The sequence below is a fragment of the Strix aluco genome, chromosome 1 (assembly GCF_031877795.1).
Source record: "Strix aluco isolate bStrAlu1 chromosome 1, bStrAlu1.hap1, whole genome shotgun sequence".
Classification (NCBI taxonomy): Eukaryota; Metazoa; Chordata; class Aves; order Strigiformes; family Strigidae; genus Strix; species Strix aluco.
Window position 1 is genome coordinate 99161962 of NC_133931.1, and position 23590 is coordinate 99185551.

General features: G+C 42.4%; 1 protein-coding gene across 7 annotated transcripts in view; it reads right to left on the reverse strand.

Annotated features, from left to right (window-relative positions):
• The window catches only part of JARID2 (jumonji and AT-rich interaction domain containing 2), a 225289-nt gene that overhangs the window by 15948 nt on the left and 185751 nt on the right, over window positions 1-23590 (reverse strand). For all 7 annotated transcript variants that reach the window (XR_012623778.1, XM_074828927.1, XM_074828896.1 and 4 more), the window contains 6 exons: window positions 15314-16331; window positions 10681-11180; window positions 5386-5478; window positions 4829-4947; window positions 4596-4666; window positions 3647-3761 (listed from right to left, as the gene is read on the reverse strand). Coding sequence is in view for 6 of the 7 variants with exons in the window: in XM_074828927.1 (XP_074685028.1) it covers window positions 3647-3761; window positions 4596-4666; window positions 4829-4947; window positions 5386-5478; window positions 10681-11180; window positions 15314-16331 (1916 nt within the window). In the remaining variant the exon portion in view is untranslated. The remainder of the gene's footprint in view (window positions 1-3646; window positions 3762-4595; window positions 4667-4828; window positions 4948-5385; window positions 5479-10680; window positions 11181-15313; window positions 16332-23590) is intronic.

A 23590-nucleotide genomic window follows, 5' to 3' on the forward strand; every position in this document is an offset into this window, starting at 1 on the left:
CCTCTCCTTTAGAAGCCAAGGAAGCAGCTGTCCTCTGTGCTCACTGCCAGCAGTGCTCCCTACGCAGAAGTGACAAGAAATAACGTAGGAGTCTGAGGTCTTAGCTTCACACATCCAGAGAACTGCTATTTCACCGGATCCAGGGAGGCAATGTGGTGACAATTAGTGTCTACTTTTGCTTGCACCCTGCCAGAAGGGTAATGGTTTACGTCCACCCAGAAGATACCTGTTCCCAAGATCTGATAGTTGGTACCTGACAACTGCGCACTGAGCAGCGCAGCTCGGTGGGAAACACGGTGCAAATCCTGGGATCCCCAAACCTGCCCTGAGTTGCTGCCATGCTGTGCTTCATGTGTGACATTACTTTATTTGGATTTGTTATGCTCAGGCAAGCAAAAAGCACCTCCAGATTTATCATGACTTACCAGTTCACTTTAAGCAATGAGACCTCAACCTGAGCCCGTTTGCCCCACACCAGACACACACACAGAGCGCCGTTATTCCAAACTTGGCAACAAGAGAAGAGAATGAATCTGGAAAGATCTTGGGGAAAGGGTGCAGTTTTCTTGTCATTCATCTGGTTTCTCCACCAATTTCATAAAGCGTTCTGCTGGCCTTACAGACCTTGTCAGGATATCTGCTTATAATGTGCGCTAATATTAACTCTGTATGCGTCATACAGAGTTATCCTGCTTGATGAGTCTGTAGGAGGCTGTACTTCCTATGATTTGAACATCTCGTTACTGTTCACTGTACTGATGATGACTTTGATTCATCTTTGTTGATCTTCAAGCCGAGAGCCTGAAGAGATGACAATATCCACTTGTACAGCTAATTGTAGCCACAATAAAGGCTCTAATGAGCTGGTTGCCCAGTTGTACGTAGACTGACTCCTTACATATATATTGACAATGAGCAGAACCTTGCTAAGAAATCCTAGGGTTATAGAGAGGTGAAATGGAAGAACTTCACCTTGGTAAGGACCAAGTCCTAACAGCAATTTTAAATGCATGCCATGTATCAAATACTTTGCAGTACCTGTGTTGCTAACAGTGACAGCTTCAGAACAGCTCCATGTGTGTAGCATATTACTCTAGTTACACTATAATAATGTATTTTAAATGGTGATGAAAATATTTTAAATTCAAAACACAGAACATGGCAGAACCCACTCTTTCCTTTTGGAGTTAGAAAATATGGAACAGCGGAAAGATTCAAGCATTAAGTCCCTCACAAGATGGGCCCAGGAAAAAGCACAGGAAGGATGTGTGAAGAGGAGGGGCAGCACAGAAGTGCATGGCACTATCCAACTGCTGGCAGGACTGAGGGGAACAGAGATCCTTCACAACTGTGGTGTGTGCTGCAATTTCACTCATTTGCAATTCCTGATGTACCTATAAAAATGGGTAGTGAGCAGCCAGTACAGACTTCTGCATGACTTTGGCAGAACAAGATTTTCTTCTCTCTTTTAATGGGCACTGAGGATCCCTCCAGAATAAAAAGGTTAGGTCACTGACCTCTCTGCCCTGCATGAAAATTGACTTCTCCCCTGTTTACTCTTCAGGAAGTAAAACCTGAGAGATTAGAGTGACCTGAGTGATCTGTAGGTAAATGAAGCACCACTGATTTTAGTACCACAGAGATCTGTCCTTGGAAGAGAAGATTTCTGGATGCTGGGTGGACTTTGCAAGATGGAGGAGAGCGCTTTGGTCCCCAGTGGCCTGCTTTGTTATCACTGAAGCAGCCACTGAAAGCAATGCTGTCAGGGCTAATCCAGATACTACATCAGTCCTAGAGTTATTAAATTCATCTTTTCCTCAATAAAGGTAGGTACTTTGTTGCAATATTAAAAGTTGTAATGAGATAATAATGAATACTAGCCTAAAACTTCAGCCTGGCAGCCTTGCTGAAGAATAGCTTTTACAGACAAAGGAGTTCCACTTCTTCCTTCTTATGAGTTATTCCTGCTTACTATCCATGTTTCATCAAGGCAATCATCACAAATACACCTGAAGCTGTGTATTTATGTGTATTAGTAACCCCATCAAGAAAAAGCAAATGGCTGCTTTGGTTTTATTCTTCTTGGCTTGGAAAAAAAAGAAATAGTAGCCTTTCCTAAAACTTTGGCTGGCTGCATTCAAGCCTGTCCAGTCCCAAAAGGCACAGGTTTTGACACACACAGTATGAAGAGAGGCCTCAGAACTTAATTAGGGGATTCTTAAATGCCTTCTGTTTGGAATTTACTGTCATTTAAGACTAGACGAATGTCATAGAGAGAAATAGACTCACCTAAGGTTGAGGACAATGTACCTTGCTCAGCAATTTGTCCTGATAGTATATTATTATAAAACATTACAGATTCCTAGTTCACAGAAGAGGGAGAGGAGCCATGAAATGCCCATGACAGAAAGTGACAAACTCCCAGGTCTGCAGCATTTTACCTTTACCCCTTGGTATGATCACATACAGAAGATTTCTCCAATTTTAAATATTTATTAGAGAGAGGAGCTCCTGCTTTATGGTTTCCTCCAAGATTTCAAATCTTTTTTTCTGGGCTATGTGCTTTCCCAGTGACAGCTGGGTCAGCAGCAGCTGAGAAACAAGGTAATGGCCAAAGTACACACTTTGCACATGAATGAAGAGCAACTGACACTGCCACCATGGGGACTTCTGGATGCAAAGGGGCCCTTCTCCTGTCACACCAAATAAAGAGCCAAAGGCTCCCATAGTTTGGAGTTCAAGAGGGGAACTGCTGAAAGGGAACCAGCTTCTCACCTTTGCAGGGAGGCATCACTTAACTTTTCTTCTCTGTTCATTGCATTTTTATCTGATCAAGAAACACAGTTACACTGCTTATCATTCACTATTCTCTACTGATGATCCTCTTGGGTAATAACACCAATATCACTTCCTTTCTCCAATCCCTCCATCCGCTGTTATACCTCCATTGCAATCTAACTCATCATCATCTGTAGTAGTATGTATGCACTGAATTCAGGCAGGAATCACCATGTTCAAAACCATTCATAAGTTCAGTGTTAAGTCTATTTGCATGATGTCTTTACAAAGTATGAAATGTAGCTAGCAACTAACTGGTGATGTCCACATCGAGACACCAGAATGATGTGTGTAATCCTATTAATAATTATTATCATAGGATAATGAAAAAAAATACTATGAGAGAAAATATGAGGGACCTGGTAGGTACAGAGTTCAAGATATTTTGATATAATAAGAAAGCAGTGCCTATTTAGTCAGAGCATGGATTCAGTCAAGTGGCAATATGCAGCTAGCTTGACAAGTGTCCCTGTCAGCCTAAGGAAAGCCTACCTTGACTAGCTGTCATTTGGCTTCCATGTCATGAAAACTTTCCATAGATTAAACCCTATGTCAAGCAGAAACACTTTATTGCTAAATTATCTCAGAACAGAGCATGGAAGACAGATAAAACGAAACTTTTCTTCCAGGATAGGGCATTTCATCATTCTAACTTATGCTACATTTTCCCATTAAAACTGCAACCACACACACTGGACCTTCTAGGTGAGATTCATTCATGCAAAAGGTACTACACAAGCTGCTGTTAACACCAGCCTACAGAGAGCCACTGCAGTGAATGCAAAGAAAACAACCCAGGAGTACCTACCAAATGCAATCAGCACCAGTGTGTAAGTAGTCAATGTATGGAAGGTGATTTTGGTCTCGAGACCAGCATGAGGTAGAAAAGACCATGCCAATATTTAGCCAAGGAATTGTCACTCCTAAAGCAAAGAGATTGAAAATTAGGTTTGAGTAACTGCAGTTTCTAATTAAAAGACAGTTTGAGAGGAAATTTCAGTTTAAAAGCTTGTTCTATCCACGAGCTGACCCTCAAGTTTTAAGCCACTTTTACCAGAGTAAATAATTCACAGAGAATGATTTAACAAATTCAGCATTCTTCACTAACAAAGTATCTACCAGCCAATTACAGTGCCCTTGTTTTCTAATAGCTGTAAAAAATTTTTATTCTTTAGAGAATTTACAAGTACCCATAATTCAAGCTCAATGCCATTGATCAGAGGAGGTTGCTTCACATTGTCAAGCGTACATGCGCTTGTAAACATGTATCCTGTTTCCCAACTGGTTTGTTCAGGCTCATCACCTGCAAGGAGACCGAATTATGCTTTCAGCTAACATTTCTACCGGTAAATTGCAATGGCACATATGCAGCTGGAGCACTCGTGACAATTCATTTACAAAACTTGTGTGCTGCTTTGCCCAGTGCTACAGACCAGGTTTGCATGTAAGGAAGTTGCATGGCTCTGTCCTTCATCAACCTGACACACAGCAAGAACACCGATGTACCAGCAACAACAGAAGGAGTACAAAGCAAGTACAGCTGGTTCCTCCCAGGTATATAAGGTCTCAACTATTCATTAATTCCTTATTTGCACACCTGACTACATTCCTTTAAATACCAACTGCTACATACAACTGCGTGCCCACCCAATCACCCAGCAGAGGGGCCAGAAAGAGGGAGAAGACTTTGGTGACTACACCACCACATTTAGAGGACATTTCCACCTGCTGGAAACATAGAAAAGAGACTTGCTTACCAGGCACAGCACCAAGATGTCGCAGGATGGATCCTGTATTATTAGGAAGGACTGTGAGGTTCCACCCATGCCTGTTCAAGGGGTGACACAGAGGTAGACACACGTCAGTGCGTGTTCCCAGTGCCAACATCCCCAGCGCCAAGCTGCCCTGCCAGCCTCGCGCCCCCACTTCTGCTCAGCACAACGGGGTAGCTGGCATGAGTCGACAAAGTGGGTGGATTTGGTGATCTTACCTTGAAAATGGTTCAGATTTTCCCACGGGAAAGCCGCTCCCATGGGTGTTGGTATCTACTTTTCCACAATGCACTGCTACGTGGCAATCTTTCTGTTCCACTATCCGCCAATATTCTTGCTGTGGTAAGGGAAAGCGGTAATGCATTTTTAATTCACTGAACAAGGTATCTCTCATTAAAATATAAACCCCAGAAATTTACAGGGCTTTCATGACCTCAGTGCAATTCAACATAAAACACTGCTTAAAAATAAGAATATAAATACTTAAAAGTAACAATGAATTGGGAAGACAGAATTTAGATCCTCTTGGCTCCTGTGCTTTAGCACATGACAGATTAAGACTTCTTTCTCTCCCTCAGTTCATCAACACCTTTACTGAAAATGTCAAAAAACTTTAAAAGGAAGCATCAGTACCATGTGTATCTAACCATTTATTTTTCTCCCACACCAGACAGCCTCAAACTGCTTATGGTAATGCCTGAACATCTACTATATTGAATCTCTGTACTCAATCCCCTGAAACAAAATCTTCTACCACTCCTTTTGTCGGCCTCACCTCTACTTCAGCTACTGTGGGCTCCTTTGTGAAGCACATGTTCATGATGTTTCTTGCTGTTCGGTAGAAGGTTGTTAAAGAAACAGACCTACCCTGTGGAAGAAGAAAATAAAATCAAAAGTGAAAATAAAAAACCATGCCTCCATTCCCCTTGACCTCACTCTCTTCCTTATATGCTCAATCCCAGATCACAATAGTGGGAAAGAGGACAATGTCTCCAGAACACATGTGGGTCTAAATCTCATTTCTTATCTGAGGGAAAATACCTCAAAAGACACAGAAATTTAATCACATCGAATCACCAAACCAACCACTTAGAAGGCCAACTGAATGTTCCCAGAAGGCCACATATGCTGCTTTGTCCAGCAAAACGCTCTGTGTTTGATACATACAGAAGATGGACATGGCCCAGCTTTCTATGACAGGTTGCAAAGGACCCAGTAAGGAACCCTCCTGCAATTTACAATCAAATCCAATATGTGATCAAAGGACCACATGGCTATGCTCTCTACATACGGAGAAACAGGTGAAAGACACTTAGGAAATTCACAGAAATGTTCAGCATCAAACTGGTAACGTATGTGATGGAAGGGGGTCACAAAAAGTTTACCAAGATTACTGTAATCACCTGCTTAGAGAAATGAGTTTTGCTCGTTTCAATAAAAGCAGTTCAAATGCAAGGAACCAGGACCTATTGTTACATGGCTGAGAACAGTAAAACACAGTAAAATTGACAAATGAGTTCACTCTTTCTTGGCGCTGCTGCAGGAGCTGTATGAGAAGACAATCTGACTTGGTTTTCTGCTTGAGCTACACCTAAGTTTCTGGATACCGGCTTTCACACATACCTCTAATACCTTATGCTCTGGAAGGCATCCTCTGCAGGCTCTGAAGGCAGGAGCAGGAGAACCCGCTTGCTCCTTTCAGCCCAGACATACTGGTATGCCCAGATAGGGACAACCCTATCACCTTCTCCGCTCCGGGGCAGAAGAAACATCCTGGGAAGCTGTGAGCCATGAGAGCTGGCAGGCACCATGCTAGCTGCTGTGGCCATACTGGCTGGCAGGCATTGCTGCGGGCAGAGACCAGCATCCCTCTGCAAACGTCAAGTTGAGGATATCTTTGCCCCCTCGCCAGATCTACCGCTCCTTCCTCTAATTTCCACTGTGTCCACTAGTTGCCCATCTGAGCAACCACAGACTTAAAAACTCCATGTAAATGAATGTTTTATTACTCGGACTATTACCTTTCTAGTCTTTCAATTATGAAACAGATCTGCCAAACCGCCTCAGTCTTTCCTCGTGTTTAATTTATTTAAGAACTATGCCCACGAGTAAACTACAAACAACTATACAAGCAGCTTTTCCCCCAGAGGCCAAGTCTATCACTTTGCCATGCTCCTACAATTGTAACATTGTCACTTTTTAAATTGAAGGCAGCATAATTAGCTGTAACAAAAAAGTTTGTGAAATGCCCAGGGCCTGGGGCCCTCTGATTCCCATAAACTTCAGAGTTGGATGCTCTGCGATACAATAAGCAATTTCCTTCATCTTTTAATGCCCTCATGAATCATTTATTGAGGCAGCCTTTTACAACAAAACTTCTCATAAAGTGCAGGGCCCGCACCAACAGTCGTCAAACTTGAGCACAGACTTCACTGCTCACAAACCAACACACGCTCTGCAGCAGCTTCCTCGTTTCAGTTACTTGCCTCTTCCTCTCACCTTACACAGAAAAATAGGAATAAAGGACTCATCCTCCAAAATTAACCACATATTTCCATTTTTTAGATATGCAGCAAGCACAAAAAAAGAAAGTGAAAAAACTGAACAGTTTAGCCCTTTAAAACTGCATGTTCCCATTTCTTCCTCTATCAAGAACTTGGTATCTTTTTAGACTCCAAAAAGTTGTAATGATTGAGGGGGTTTTGTTGTCTGTTTTTGTTGTTTGGTTGGGTTTTTTTGATCTGAAGGATCTCATAAAATTTTCTAATGCCAAGTCAAAAGATAATTTAAAATGCTGTAATGAAGCATTTTAACCAGAACACAAAATGAATTGCTGGAGAGTAAAATACCCTTTTCAACACCCTCAAAAATATCTCAATAGTTCAACAACTGTCCTGGGAGTTTCAAGCTACTGAGCAGAGTCTCTGTTGCTGCGACAATATGACAGAGGAAGGTTTAAGGAACAAAATTTCCTATTTCCTCTCCTGATTCTTCTCCACAGCCTCTGCGTTGGCCATGAGAGCCAACCCAGAGCATCACCACCAACACCAAGCCAGGATGGAAGGCACAGAGAAGGACACTGCAATGCTACAAACGTTAAAGACATTAAAGCAACCATAAATATGAGCAGAAAACAGAGATTTCACAATAGCCACAGGTGGGAAGGGGCGACTCCTGTTAAGCAGAGTCCAAAAATGCCAAGTCCCCAGCTGTAGAGAGCTCAGCATGGGATTTCTGGGACACTTTCATGTGAGGGCTCTCAAGACTTGCATTGGCGATTTCTTCTGTGTGTCCCTCTAACAGATCTGCTGATAAGACTTCAGCTTGTTCTGTATGGAAACAAATGCTGCTTTCACTCAACTCCCGTAAAGATTTTAAAAGTTTTTTCAGAGCTAAAATTGGGGAAAGAAGAGAAGAGCGAAAATCTTGCAGCAGTTTACTTCACGTACTTACAAGCAGCGACATTTCATCAGTCAGTAGAATGACCATGCATTTAGGAGTAAAGAAAGCAAGTGTAGCAGCCTGCAGCACACACTTAAAAGCACAGAAGACCTTACAGCCTGGAAAGAAGCAACACTGAAAATAATTTGGGAGCCCTGGCAGAAAGTCAGCCAAACACAGAGGAGATTTACTCTAACCTTGACATGTGATATGGTGGTACATGCTTCTGGAAGACTGGATGTCTCTTTCTAAAAACATGTTTGAGTTCAAGCATGCGCTGACTGAAGAATTTACTGTGCAAAATCCTCTTCATGGTCTGAAGCATAGACTTTATGGCTGAAACTGGACTACAGCCATATAATTATGATGTTCTCCTCCAGCCCTCAGCCTATTGACCTAGGCATTTATCAAAGGGGTGGGGTTTTTTTGTTTTGTTTTGTGCGTGGTTTTTTTTTTTAATTAGAATTAGTAGTGTGCTTTAGAAAGGAGCCATTACAATCCCATCATCTGTGGAAACTGTAACATGAGGACATGTTCTCTTAAACAAATTTCAGATTTTCTCAGAAACATGTTACTAGGTAAAGAACACTCCCCCCTCCATAGACACATGCACAGAAGGATACCATCATTCAAGAAAAACAGAGAATGTAGGATTAAAAGACTTGTTTCATAAAATGCCATGAAGTACCCTCTGCTTAAATCCACAAGCCAGCACCACCTCACCTCAGTCTTATTAAAAAGCCCAGTGATGAACTACAGTCATTTTACAAGTCTTGTGGGTTACTCTGGTATATCAAGATTGTTGCATAATTGCTTATTTCTACATCTTGAAGCTTCCTCTGAGTGCCATAACCAGTTCTCATGTGTCAGTCCTTCTACAGGGTTTTCCCCCAGGTGCTGTAAAGATGAAGCTATGCACCTCTCTCTGCACTCAGACTGACCAGGCATCCTGCAGGGCACTCCACAGCAGGGATCCCTCCAGAAACCCACCACGGATTTGCTTTCCCCTGTTTTCTCCCCAGTCCATCTCCTGTGACAGCAGTCCCCAGTCTCTGCACCACAGATGAGAGTGGAATGGGATTCAAATGGGCAAACCCCAATGTCCAGGAAGCTGCCTGCACCATAGCGGACAACCCGAGGCATTGACTGAGCCGCTCCATGTGCTGCAGCAGCTTTGGTGGGTGGGGAGAGCCCTGGCCCACAGGCCCAGTGATGCTCGTCTCTACCAGCTTCTATGCTCAGAACAAAAGTATTTCTACTGGGTATGTCAGATTCATATAGGGTCTAATGCTGTCAGTACTACCAAGTGCTTTTTTGGGCAGCAGCAGCAATTTGGGAGCTCTCAGCCTTTTGGGGTAAAAGCCTGGGGCTCAGATGACTCAGGCTGGTTATACTGGCTGTGCTTTGTTTGCTTGTGTTTTTTTTATTTTCCAAGTCTGATTAGCCTACTTATCACAAACCCCAATTTCGCTTTTTGAGTTACTCTGCATCTTCTAAACTTTAACTTGGGACTTGCACTGGAAAAGAAGATGGAGGCATTTCCCCACTAAATTTGAGGTTGTTCGTTCATACAGCAGTCCACGTAAGTTATATCATATTTTTCATTTAACATCATTAAGCACAGGACATTAGGCACAGAAACGTCACTTCACTGTTCACAAGTGCTGCTGTCATTAGATAAGCTTCTCTCCAACAGCAGCATGGCAAAGAGATTGCTTTTCAAAGGCAGGATTGAGGCCGGAGTCCCTGAGTAAAAAGAATTTTTGGGCTAACAAATCATAACAGGCTGCAAAAGAAACCTGAAGCAAGCTTTTAAAGCTCAAGTCATGAGCTCATGCAGTCCCTAAATAGCTTAACAATAAGCCACTTTGGGCTATCTGGCTTCATTTCCTGGTGATGGAAGCGAGATTGGAAGGGGAAGAACAGCGTATTCCTTTACTGGGCACAGACACTCAACGCTATATTTCTCTCAGAGCATGGCTACACAATTCAATGCAACTCAAAATTGCACTGCAAGTTACAGTGCCAAGTCCTGCTCCAGAGTAGGAGACTGCCAAATAAAATACAGTGAAAGAGTCAGCATTCCTTTGTAAATGGATGTACTTGATATGTGGAGGACTAAGCGTCCGTGTGACTGCTAGTGCTAAGCAAAATCTGGCATCACGGATGAAAATATTGTTTGCATTTCAATTTGCCCTTCTTAAATGTAGTAGTATTTCTAGTGATGTTAGTTTTGATGTGGAGCACTACTTTGCTCAACAAGAGACTTGCAAGAAGCAGGAATGAGAAAGCAGAACATTACTTTAAATGTCACTAGAAAATGAAAATAAAAACTGTGTCTGCAAGGATAATTGAGCAGAGCTATTCAGGGAACCTCTCATAAGGAGATGAAGGGAGGCAGAGCCCAGCACATCTCGTTATGACAATAGCATGTTCCAGCTTTTCCAGAGAGATCAGGATAAAGCCACCAAACCGCCCGGCTGCGATAGCTGCTGGCTGTGCTGCTGCCCTGGGGGTGGCACTGCAGCCCATCGGCTCCCTGCAGCTGGCTGGGTTTGCACCCAGATGCCACCGAGACGACAGCGTCATCAGTTCTGCAAAACAAAATTGGCAGAGCCTGCCTCGTTACCTTGTATATACACTTGTGTAAGTCGCTAAGAACTCCCTCCTCCTCCTCCTCGTCCTCCTTCGTGGTCTCCTTTTCCTGAGCGAAGAGCCGCCGCCTGCCCGTCTTCAGTGGGACATCGACCTCTTTTAATTTGTTGCGGAAGCCATTTTTGTGAACCACGCCGTTGATGAGTCCATTTTTGGGCTCAAACCGGGGCAAGGAATGGAACTTGTAGGCATTCTCCAAATGTCCCTCCAAAGGTCCTTTCCTCTTCTCCAAAATTTCCTTTTCCAGCAAGACCTCCTTCTCCAGTTTCTTGTGCTCCTCAGGGGAGAGGGAGTCATAGGAGAGCAAGTACTGGCAGTAGGCTTCTTGCAGCTTGGCCAGCCTGTCCTGTGCAGTTTTGGGGATGCGCAGCATGTCTGCCAGCTTGTTCCATTTCTTGAGGTCAGTCACTTGCTGCATCCCCCCCATCTCGTTGATCAGCTGGACGAAGCAGGCCAGGTCGAGCTCGCAGCCTCCTGGGGTCCACATGTGCCAGACAGCAGAGGAGGGGAAAGGGAAACACAGAAGCTGGTTAGGAAAGCTGTGGGCAGCTCGCGTGCTACCAGGCTGAGCGCATAAGGGACATGCCACCCGTACAGCTCTGGTCACCTGGGCACCGGAGCAGGATTGTCCCTATCTTGTATGCCTCTTGCTAAAGATGGGTGCGTGCCACTGTTTTGCATTCAGCAGATCACATTTTGCTATTTGCAGTAGCCTTCCCTGTGGTTAAATTTGCTCTCCTCCTTGAGTTTCATTCCCTTCTCAGGTTATCCCCAGCTATCCCTTGACACACGTCTTTCCCCTGGTCATTACCCAGCTGCTGGGGAGGCGAGAGTTGCCCATCTCTTCAAAAGCCCACCTGCTCCCACCTTTCCCCTGCCTGTCACCAGTTCCACGTCTGGTTTGTAGTGGGAAGAAGCCAAACAAGTATCAAGATGGGTACTGGCAATCAAAAAGACAAGTACCTATTCTTTCTGGAGGTGAAACATCGTTTATCTAATGTCTGCACAACACTCTGAATACAGTTAGTATTTAAAAGGAGCACAGTAACATCATTAATTTCACTACAGGTAGAAATATCCTTTTAAAAACCCAAGGGAGGTGGGGGTTTGTGGTTGGGGCCTTGCAACTGCATAAAAAAGTTCCAGATACATTATTCTTCCAGTTTGAGGCCATCCATATTTTATACTCCATTATGTTTTTGTATGTTTTAAGATGACTAGCACATTTCACACTCCAGTCAAAAAATAAAAATGGAGGATTATACAAACGGCAGCATAAAAAGCAGCCAAATGGATGAGGAACAATAAAAGAAACATAAATACTCTCAAAGCACAGAAATAAATCATCAGTAGAAAGAGTGAAGAAACAGACCAAAGACCACCTACAATTCAACGGGGCACTGCTGAAGGAAAAAAGAGAATTAATACAAAACTCGCGTCAACATCGCTGCCGCCACACTGTCTCTCCTTCACCTTTTCCTTTGAGAAAAGTGAAAAATCATTATGCCATAGCTGTTTCAGAGCACTTAGAAATGCTATTATACAACAGAGAAGTGCAAGAAGCAGCGTTAAGGTAAATATTTACTGTTGGATGCAGAGCTACAGCATCTTAAGGGCCAGCCATATCATCTTCCATGTTAGTGCAAGCAGTATTACTTTCTTTCAGCTACCCTGTGCTGCATCTCAGATGCTTCACAGCTGATCCCAATTTTCCTTCTTCCCTCTGCTTTCCCCTCTTCCACCACTTGTGCCTACCCAGTGAGGAGGGAAGCTCAGCAGTGTAAACCTGGGTGCAACATTCTGGGATGACAAGGGTTGCGACCGAGGCAGAGCAGTGCCAGAGGCCTCTCGCTAATACTGACCCGCACAGCGCTGGGCAAAGGTGTGAAAAGAGGAAAGGATTTCAGCTGCAGCTGAAACCAAGGGTAAGGCTTTGAGGAACATAGGACATGAGTGGAGGGCAGGGCCATGGGCCAGCAGATTTATCCAATTTAGTAATTTTTTTGGAGGGGTCAAAATGGTTAAGGTCTTGAAGCTGAGAAAAGGTAAACACCATTGGGGAAAAAAACCCAAACAAGTTTGAAAGGTTTTCTTTCTTTCCTGTTTAATCCTCCCCATAAAATAACTTTAAAGCTGGCCTCCATTACATGCTGTTACTTTTTTGGTCTAGTGTTTTATATGCACAGTTCACAAATAAGCTGAAGGCATAATTCAAGATGGCTTTCCATCCCAATAGATTCAGTGACCCACATAAAGTTGAGCAACATATTCCTAACTTCGAAAGAAGTGTGGTCCAGGTTTAATGTTATACGTGTTCTCCAGTGGGACAAAGAGTGCATACCCAGCTTAAGGTCCTAGTTTCAACACTGTTTATGAGCTATTTAAGAAATGCAATTTTCTCCCACATCATGGAATGATCGCTCATAATCACTCCAGAATATTAGAGCCTGGGTAGCACATCATTCAACTGGAGCCTTACATATCTGGCAGATCCTCCATAGGGCCAGCTACAGCAAAGGTTTACAAAATGGTCTCAATTATAATTCCATTTCACACAGTCATAAACTTTTGGAAGCATTTATATCTCAGGCTGATGTTTTCCAGTATTGACCTAAGCATGTAAGGAGTTTTAACCCCATTTATAAGCACCTATAGCAAAATGGCTTAAATAGGAGACCTGGCACACGTTATGCAGAAATAGCATCTTTTTTTTTTTTTAAATTGTCTTCATTTCACTAAGTTAGGAATATTTTTAAATTGCCTAATGAGCAAACACATTTAAAAAAAAAAAAAATCTTAAATCTTCAGGTATGCATTTAATACCAAATGCTGGCACTACACAAGTCATTGACAGAACTCCCACTTACTTCAATGGAAATGTGATTTGGCCCTGAAAGGAGGGGTATGTATGCATGTCTACTTAAATAAGTGTGCACTTATCACCACAGATTATTTTGTATCTTTCCTGCTGGAAAGAACAGATTTCTCATCTTTGTACACTGACGATCTCCAGCTTCTTTTCTCCATTTTGTTTTTAATTTTAAACACAAGATAGGTAGGAAATGAACTGCAGAAAAGATACATAGAATGCAAATTTTATAAGAGACCACTGTTTGCTCTGGTTATATGGCACCCAGCAGAATACAATCCATGCCTATTAATTAGGCTCTTAGGTGCTTAAATAATACAAATAATTAACAGTAATGCCATCTTAATGCCGAGTTAAGGTATTTCATTAAAAAGTTAACATTGTTCCAGAAGCGTTAATCGAGCTGCCTTGCACATTTTCTTCTCTCTCGCCAATGTAAATTTAATTCATTATTCTTCTCTATTAGCATACAACCATTGCATACATTAGGCATACAAAATGTTCACTTATTGCTGCTTGAGTGATTTTAATTTTCAGATTTCCTTGAACGTTTTTGCACAGATCTTACAACAGAGCGCTAACCCTCGCTCCTCCTCCTTAAATTCTGTCATTTCTCTCTTGTGCCCTGCATCAGTTCACCATAAACTCTGCAATGTCTTTCTGTGCTTTTATGCATTTTCATTCACATACCATATGTGATATAAAATAAAGTTTGAAAACTGGAGGGAAAAAAAGCATTGTGAACAGTTTAAACAGAAAACTGTGTCCTTTAATCCAACTAGCATTGATAGCTGCCTCTGATCGGATAATGCCTCAAAGGCAAAACTTTAGCCTCAAGTCACAACATGCAGGTTCTGTGAGCTCTGACTCAAAACACTTCAAAAACAAAGAGAATGGCTAAGAAAAATTAAAAACACAAGTTTGTTACTATGTCATGTCTGCAAAGGCAGTAGAGATGGAGGTGGCTCATTCAATAGTTCATTTGTATGCTGCTGTTGTCATGTTTTTACAAACTATTGTCACATTTTTGTCACGTGTCATATTTGACAGCAGACCATAAACCAAGAATTCTGTTAAATAAGTGATTCTCACTCAGGCATTAGCCCTGGCAGACACCTGCTGGGAGAAATAATGAAACCTCCATTTTGCAATCAACCACATTTTACTGCCTATTCTTGACACTTAATGGTTGTTAAATGTCAGCAGGTCACTGCAAATTTGTGATTTTAAGTGTCTGAGTACCCAAATAGAAGTCAGTTCAGAGATATTTTCTTTCCCCCTTGGTTAAATGCTTTTAAAAGAAGAGGGCGAAAAAATACTTGTATTAAAGCTTGGCAACACTGCAACCTGTTTGGAAAACATCTTTGGAAAGGTCCGAAAAATATTCTGAGGCAACATTTAAACAGAGGCAATCAATATCTGTACTTGTACTACCTACAAAAATAAACAGCAGGGAAAGGAGAAGATCCTGAAATGTGGAGACCAAGACCCCACGTAGCATTTTTTTCCCTGGGTGAAATAACATCTGGCAGGAGGAAAGTTGCAATATAAAGTCTCCCGGGAAAGCTCTCCGACACCCTACCCGCATCGTGCCTGACCGATGGATAAAGAGAGAGATCCAGAGCTCTGCAGTGTTAATGAACAGGGGTTCAGTTAAGCATAAATGTAAATGGAGCATAAAGTTGTATACGGACACTAAAAAGCAGCGGCAAAAGGCCAATGAAACCACAGCCCTTACCTATGAGTGGGAGTTCGTCCATGGTAATGCCCTGAGATTTGAGGTGCTTCTTGATACAGGCCAGCCGCTGCACGTTGGGTCCCCAGCGCCTGCCTAGCTTGTGTATGTGCTGAATCTGTGTCACAAACCGCATTTCATCATTTAGCTTGCACTCAGGTCTCCAGTCTGGAGGAGGAATCACCCTGCACATCCCATACTTCTCTACCTGAGCTCGGACTGACTCAATGTATATCAGTGGGTCATGAAATTCCTTGGTGGAGGGCCTAAGGATGGGAATCTCCCCCAGCATCCCCCACCCAGACTTACTACTGCCCTTTTCGTGCTTTCCCATTGAGTCTTGTGGCTTGTGCAAGGACTCCGCTTGAGAGGTAGAACGATTTTCACAGGAGGCATTTTCAGTTTTGCCATGTGCTTGTTTCCCTGGCATACTCTTTCCAGCAGTGGCTCTTTTCGGCCTATTTCTTTCCAAACTCTTCTCTGGCACTTCCTTTTTAAGGTGTCCATTCAGCAAAGGCTTTTCTACAGCTGCCTTTTTGCTGGCAGCTTCTGCCAAGTTGACGGCCCCTTTCATTTTCTTGGTGGGCGACTGTATTTTATCTATGTGATTCATCTCTTCCAGCCTCCTCTTCGAATTGCGCAGCCCCTCCCTTAACTGTCTCCCCACCTCCTTAGTGCATGTCTTTTGGTTCAACTTGCCATTGACTTTTACACCATTAACAGCGGTATTGTTAGACTTGGATGCTCCAAGGGATAGCACCTGTTTGCGGGTTTTTGCATTGCTACTTTCTATTTTCCCTGAGATTGTGTGGTTGACAGGTGAACTGGGTTTGTGGTGATTTAGTTTGGTTTCCTTGACCAGTTCTTTCTTGGCTTTGGTGTATGTGACAGTTCCCTTTGTCACTGTTGCAGTGTACTTCACAGTTTTGGACGGTGAAGGTCTGACTTCTCTCATCTTTTTGGCACTGGCTGCATTTGCACTCGGAGATGACATTCGAGTGATCCCATTGACTTTAGAAACCTGCAATGCCAGGGGTGTTGCAGAGGGAGCAGAAGGAAGGAAACAGAAAACAGAAAAGTAAATTAATAATGTTACCACTCAGCCACGGTGTCCCAGTCGCTGGACAACCATATTCTGCAGTCCTGACTCCTGGCCCCTTCGTACAATCTTCATATAATGGATTTTTCCCAGGCAAGAGGAGAGACTGGACATTTATAATAAACAAATAAAATAGAAATATTTTTTTAAAAAACAAACCAAAAAGTCCCCAGAAAGCCAATCTTGCTTTTGGAGGGTACAAGCTTCTGGCATTATGTCCCTTGCTTGCACCACCCCCTTCCTTGTCTACCAGAAAGCCTGTTATGGTATCACAAAACACAGGTAGTCTAATCTACAAACTAGTAATTTCATCCTCCCCTTTTCTGGCCCTCAAATACTCTCTCTCTCCCACTAAACTTCCCTTAAGTGCACACACAGTTTACTACTACTTAGCAGAAAAACTAGCCAACATATACTAACTACTCTAACGGGAATGGGTACGTTTTGCTAAAAATACACACTGAGATTCAAAGCAACCTCCTGTCTATACATACATACAAACGTATTAAAAGATACATTGAACACATTACGAACCCAACAGATCAGGATGGTCATGAAGGATCCAGTCTGTCATACTTATTAAATCTTGGGAGGTATCTTGTTGCTGAAGTCATTAATTTGAAATAAAAGTGTATACAGTAGTTCAATGCATTTTTTTAAAGTTTGATATCTGGGCAATTTTGCTGACACATTTTATTACTTCATATTCATCACTCACTAATGTGTCATTGCAACTTAGAATTGTTAGACTCCACCGCTTTCTGTTAGACATTTAAACCCAGCTATGAAATTAAAATTTGTATTTTAACTATAAGACATGTTAAGCACTGAAGGCAACCCTCAGCTTCAAGAGGAATTGTGACAGCTCAGCACTGCCAAAGCTAAGTCCCACTACTAAGAAAAAGAAATTCAAGTTTAAACCTCAAATGAATTTCAGCATTTAAACAAGTTTAAATGTTCTCTTCTCAGCTCCTTAGACTACTGTGAGTGTGTAAAAACACATGCAAAAAACAGGAACATTGATAAAAGTGCTCAAAGTGAAAGCATACAGTACAATCACCCCTCATGAGTGCTTAGGTGAATAACACCATTCCTGAAAAGTTATACTACTTCCCTCTGGGATTTCAAAATCCTTGCCAAATTAAGTAAGCATGGCAGCTTGTCTCAAATAAATGCAAGAAGTGTAGTCACTTATAAAGTAGAGATAAAATGTTATAAAATAGTGATCAAATAGAGACTGAAAAGATCACGCTATGGTCTTGCATTAAGTGACTTGTGGAAGAGGAACTAGAACCTGAGGGTTCTGCATATGCACACACGTATGTGTATACACGCATTTACTCTGTGTGTTTTCTCCTCTATGCTCCAGAAGCTGGAGCAGGAGTAACACCCTTTTAAAACCCATCCATGTTCTTGTCTGTCCTGTGCTTCCGTGGCAGAAACACTTAAGGAAAATCCAGGTTACTGATGACACGAGTTTTTACCTTGAGCTTTTCAAAGATGTATGAGGTATCATCTGGAAAGCAAACGCTTGCTAACAAAAATGCATTTACCCATTTCCCTTGAAATTTAGGCAGTACTCTGCATTTGAAATGGAGGCCTGGGTTTGACTTTTACAGCACTTTCTCATGCCACAGAGCAGACATGGGTAGAGGGCTGCTGAGACACTGCCTCTTGACTGCAGCAGTCAGAACAAGCGTTGAACATCTCTGGCTTTATAAATAGCCAGAAACATCGATTACAGATTCAATCTAGACTAATAGAGAAGAATTGATTGAGAACTGGAAGGGGAAGGTAATCTGGGTGACAGTGATCATGAAATGAGTTTTCAATTCTAAGATGTGACAACAGTAGAAAAAGGACAACAGACTTAAAAAAAAAAAAGTGTAAACAAAAAACAACAACAAAACCCCACCTGCAAAAAACCCAAACCAAAGCAATTCCCACTCAGAAGAAGGGCACAAAGCACAGGCCATTATGCCTGTTCACAAAGTTCTCTAATGACTGGAAAATTAGAAAAGAGTCACAGTAAAAAGTGGAAACACAATTCTGTGACTAAGGGCAACTATATAGGAACAGCAAAAGCATGCATGGGTAAAGTCAGAAAGGCCAAGAAGCTAAAGAAATTTCAGTTAGCAAGGGACATAAAATAAAACAGAAAAATTGTATAAATACCTTAAAAAGACCACAAAGAACAGCAGAGATCAACCACCACACAAGGAAAGAAAACAAATGCAACAGTTTGGCTAAAGGATTTGTGCTTATTTTGCATTAGCCTTCACCAAAAGTACCACTGACTGAATACTTACCAGATATATAACATAACCAGTTTCAGCAAGACCTAGGAAGGTGACCCCAGTAAGCTAAAATGTACCTAGATGACTTAGGACATGGCTCCTGGAAATAAGTTGAGAGCAGGCAGAGTCTACCTAACTTCAAACCCTAACATCATTCTGGAACAAATCATCAAACAGTTTTTGTAAACACACAAATGATAATAAGATAATGTTAAAAAAAAGAAAAATCATAACACACACACACAAGTTTTGCCAAAATAGCACATCAAGCTAATTTAATCATCTTCTGACAGACACCTGGCTGAGCAGGTAAAGCACCTCTGCTTCAGTAGGGCTCCAGTCACTGTGCCACATGACATTCCATCAAACAGGCTCCTGAGACACATGCTAGACATAATTACTCTAAAGTGGCTTCACAAGGGATTAAATAAAGTTATCCTCAGGGCAAATTATCATTGTCATAGTTCACTGCCACCCTGGGAGGGCATTTCAGGTAACTTTCTGCAGGGACTTGTCTTGGCCTCAGTTCTACCACGTACTTCCATCGATAACTTGGATTATCAGAAAATTTGCCAGTGACACACACCTGGAAGGGGCTGCAAGCACTCTGGAGACAAGGTCAAAATCAAAGGCAATCTTAAAGAACTTTCATAACATTTCTACAATATGAGGAAGTGCTATTTTTAGGAAGGACAAATTATGTAGGGGACGAATAACATTTGGGGACCACAATGGGCTGCAAAATGCGACAGTAATACAAAGCACACAAATCTCTTCCTGACACCTATTATTAAGAATGCCAAAAGCTAGGGATGGGAGCACAGGCTTTCCTAAGCAGGGCTGGACCCAGCATTGGGCCCACACTGTGAGAAAAATTTAGACAGTGGAGCAAGTTTAAAAGAGCACAAAGTGTTCAGGTATTTGGAAAATATGATCTTTACTGAAAAGCCAAGGGAGCTGGGCTTATTTAGTCTGAAAGAGGTGACTATGGAACAACTCTGTAATGGTCTTCCAATGCATAAGGAGGTCCTCTGAAAAGAGACAGTAAATGCTCTTTCCATGTTCACTGGGAAAAGCGAGAGGAAAAAAACCCTGTAATTGAGTACAACAATGATCTGAGGCACAACTAGGAAATCTTGCTCATTAGTAGAAAAGGAAAATGCTGGAAGAAGCTGTCAATGGATGCTGTGGAGTCTCCTCTACAGGAGATTTTCCAGGTTTCAAGGAGGCTATAGCTATATTACTGAGCTGTCAGGTACAGTCAAGGCAACACCTCGGATTGAGCAGTCAGGCTGTATGGAGGTACCCTGTCACTCCAGCCTTCCTATGATTTTTTCTGAAGAAGTTGTGACTAGAAGTCTGAAGGCCTATCCAGGGCACTCCTTCAGCAAGGGGTGGTGACACAGGGCCTGAGAACAAAACACAATCGTGGAGAAAGTGCTCGTGGAGAAAGGCAAGACCCTGACAGCTCCTCCTCTTCAAAGGAAAACATGACATCAGCACCATCAGGTTTAGGCCAGAATTAAAACTGCCAAGATACAAAACTATGGAAAACTGATTTCACCAAGAAAACAGAAACTTACCACAACTGTTTAGAGTTGTTAGAATACCTCCACACAACAAAAGCTTAGATCTCTCAGGGCCAAATCCCAAACTGAACAGGTACATAAAGCTTTGGCTATCTAACCTCCAGTCCTTGATTATAAGTACACTATTTTGAGTTTTTATTCAAACTTAGTGAAGTTAGTTCAATGATGAACAGGTCCTGAAGCAGAGAACACTTGGCTTTGAGAATACCACAAGGAATTCACTTACTTCTTTCTGGTTGCTAACAGAGGAGACCCCACAAAAAAGAAACACTGCTGAAAACTTCCTCAGGACCATCATCTTCCTAGAGCAGACATAACATGATGGTTTCCAAACGCTTCTCCCTCTTACCTTCCCAAACGCCCACAGGTATCTTAAGTGTTTTCAGAGAGGACTGCATAACATTTAACACACAGCAGTATTATATAGACCAGAATAGACCATGCTTCAAACAGGAATAGGCTGCAACAAATGTCTTCCAGCTGGAAACAAGTGGAACAAACACGGTCACAGCCCACCATCAAAACAATAGGTAGATTCAGGATTTCACATTGACAGATGTGAAATTCTGGCTGGTCCATCATCACTTGCATGTTCTTGGTCTGTACTTGTCTCTGAGGACCCATCAGATGATTGCAACTAAAAGAAACACGAAATTGTGGTAGGCATTTTCTTACCTTTCTGCTGTTGATATGTCTCCCCCCAAACCAAACATACACAGAGTCAGCCTAAAAAATTGGCCACACTGCCAGGTGCGCAGGTACTGGTCAAATGGGCGTCTATGCCACAGGTTCATCATGAGGCACTGTTTACACTAAGCATGTAAGAAAGAAGTAAATTTAATTCAAATAGAATCATAGAATCATTTAAGTTGGAAAAGACCTTTAAGATCATCAGGTCCAACTGTAAACCTAACGTTGCCAAGTCCACCACTGAACCATGTCCCTAAATGCCACATCTACATGTCTTTTAAATACCTCCAGGGATGGTAACTCAAACACTTCCCTGGGTAGCCTGTTCCAATGCTTGATAACCCTTTCGGTGAAGCAATTTTTCCTAATATTCAATCTGAACCTCCCCTGGCACAACTTGAAGCCATTTCCTCTTGTTCTATAACTTGTTACTTGGGAGAAGAGGCTGACACCCACCTCACCACAACCTCCTTTCAGGTAGTTGCAGAGAGTGATAAGGTCTCCCCTCAGCCTCCTTTTCTTCAGAGTCAACAACCCCAGTCCCCTCACCCGCTCCTCACAAGACTTGTGCTCCAGACCCTTCACCAGCTTGGTTGCCTGAACATAGTGTTCCAGGTGTGGCTTCAGCAGTGCTGAGTACTGGGGGACAATCGTTTCCCTAGACCTGCTGGCCACACTGTTTTTGATACAAGCCAGGATGCTATTGGCCTTCTTGGCCACCTGGGCACACGGCTGGCTCATATTCAGCTGGCTGTTGACCAACACCTCCAGGTCCTTTTCCACCAGGCAGATTTCCAGTCACTGTTTCCCAAGTCTGTAGCATTGTGTGGGGTCGTTGTGACCCAAGTGCAGGACCCGACACTTGGCCTTGTTGAATCTCATACAGTTGGCCTTGGCCCATTGCTCCAGCCTGTCCAAATCCCTCTGTGGAGCCTTCCTACCCTCAAGGAGATCAACACTCCTGCCCAACGTGGTGTCATCTGCAAACTTTCTGAAGGCACATTTGATCCCCTCATCCAGATCATCGATAAAGATATTAAACAGAACTGACCCCAATACTGACCCCTTGGGAACACCACCTGTCACCAGCCACCAACTGAATTTAACTCCATTCACAACTCTCTGGGCCTGGCCATCCAGTCAGTTTTTTACCCAGTGAAGAGTACACCCATCCAAGCCATAAGCAGCCAGTTTCTCCAGGAGAATGCTGTGGGAAATGGTATCAGAGGCTTTACTGAAGTCTAGGTAGATAACAACCACAGCCTTTCCCTCATCCAGAGTGGGTCACCTTGTAGTAACAAAGTGATTGACATTAGCCTTACATGACTCAAAGCCTTGAGCTAAAGGTGAAACTAGGGACATGAATAGTCTTATCTTTGCTTTCCAGCTATCTTAGTTTTGCTGACATATATTTGTCTTCAGACCACTCTTTTCTCCACTTTACTGAACACCTGGCTTGCAGTAAAAGATAGTACAATAGATTTTAAATTTTGTTGTCTTTGAAAAAGTAAATGGGACCAGTACATAGCCTTTCAGCAATCTGTTGGATTTGAATGTCTACATACACACCTCTGCATCACACTTAGGATCCAGTCTCCACACACACACACGCACACAAAATAAAGCCAACAAACTTGTTAGATAACAACCACAGTTATAACAGCAACATTAGCAATACCAACAACAGTTTCAGTCCCAAACAAATTCAAGTTACACAACTGATCTCGAATTCATTCATAAAAAAACTTCTGTGTCAGTGTGAGTTTTGCAGAGCTAAATTACCATATTAGGCCAAGAGGGGGCTCTATTGAACTACATTTCCTTTGCCCACAACCCCTTTGAAGTAGGGGATTTGGGAAGATAGCAAGGGAGGAATAAAGAGAGAGAGGGAACACGTGACAAATGCAAGGGCACACCAGAAAAGGAAAGACAGACAGACAGACAGACAAAATCTCAGGTGATTCCTAGTGTTCTGTCTTTATTTGCTGTCAGACTGGAGAAAACAAAATCACACATAAATAAAACATGTAAATGTATGTGAACAAGGAGCAAAAACATACTTGGAAGGAGGAGGCACATGTGTCTGGCACTCTGGGAAAACAACTCTCCTTTTGGAAAATACTGAAAAAGTCAACAGACTCAGGGCAAGGGCAGGAAATCTAGCAATGTCACATAACTGGTAAGTCTAAGATTTTGCAGTCAGGCAAAATGCATAATCCACCTTTAATTAGTTACAGCCACATTTTCATTAAAATTGGTAAGAAAGTACTTATGTTACTGTGGGTTGCAGAAGAAAATTTAAATACCTTTTTTTAAAAAAAAAAAAAAAAAAAAATCATCATCTCAGCTTACAGCCCCCTTATTTTCCGAAGTTTGAGGACCACACTCTGTGAGGCATCTGTATGGTGTGACTGTTGGTTGTACTGCATTGCTTTAGAATTTCTCTCCATTTCACGTAGCACAACTGAAAACATCTAATACTCTATTAAGCAAAACCCACTTGCATTGTGGACAAAATTCTTCTACACCTGTCTTTTCCCTTCTCAGAACTACCTTCACAAGTGACAGCAGTTGACTTTCACAATAATTTTAACCATTTATCCCT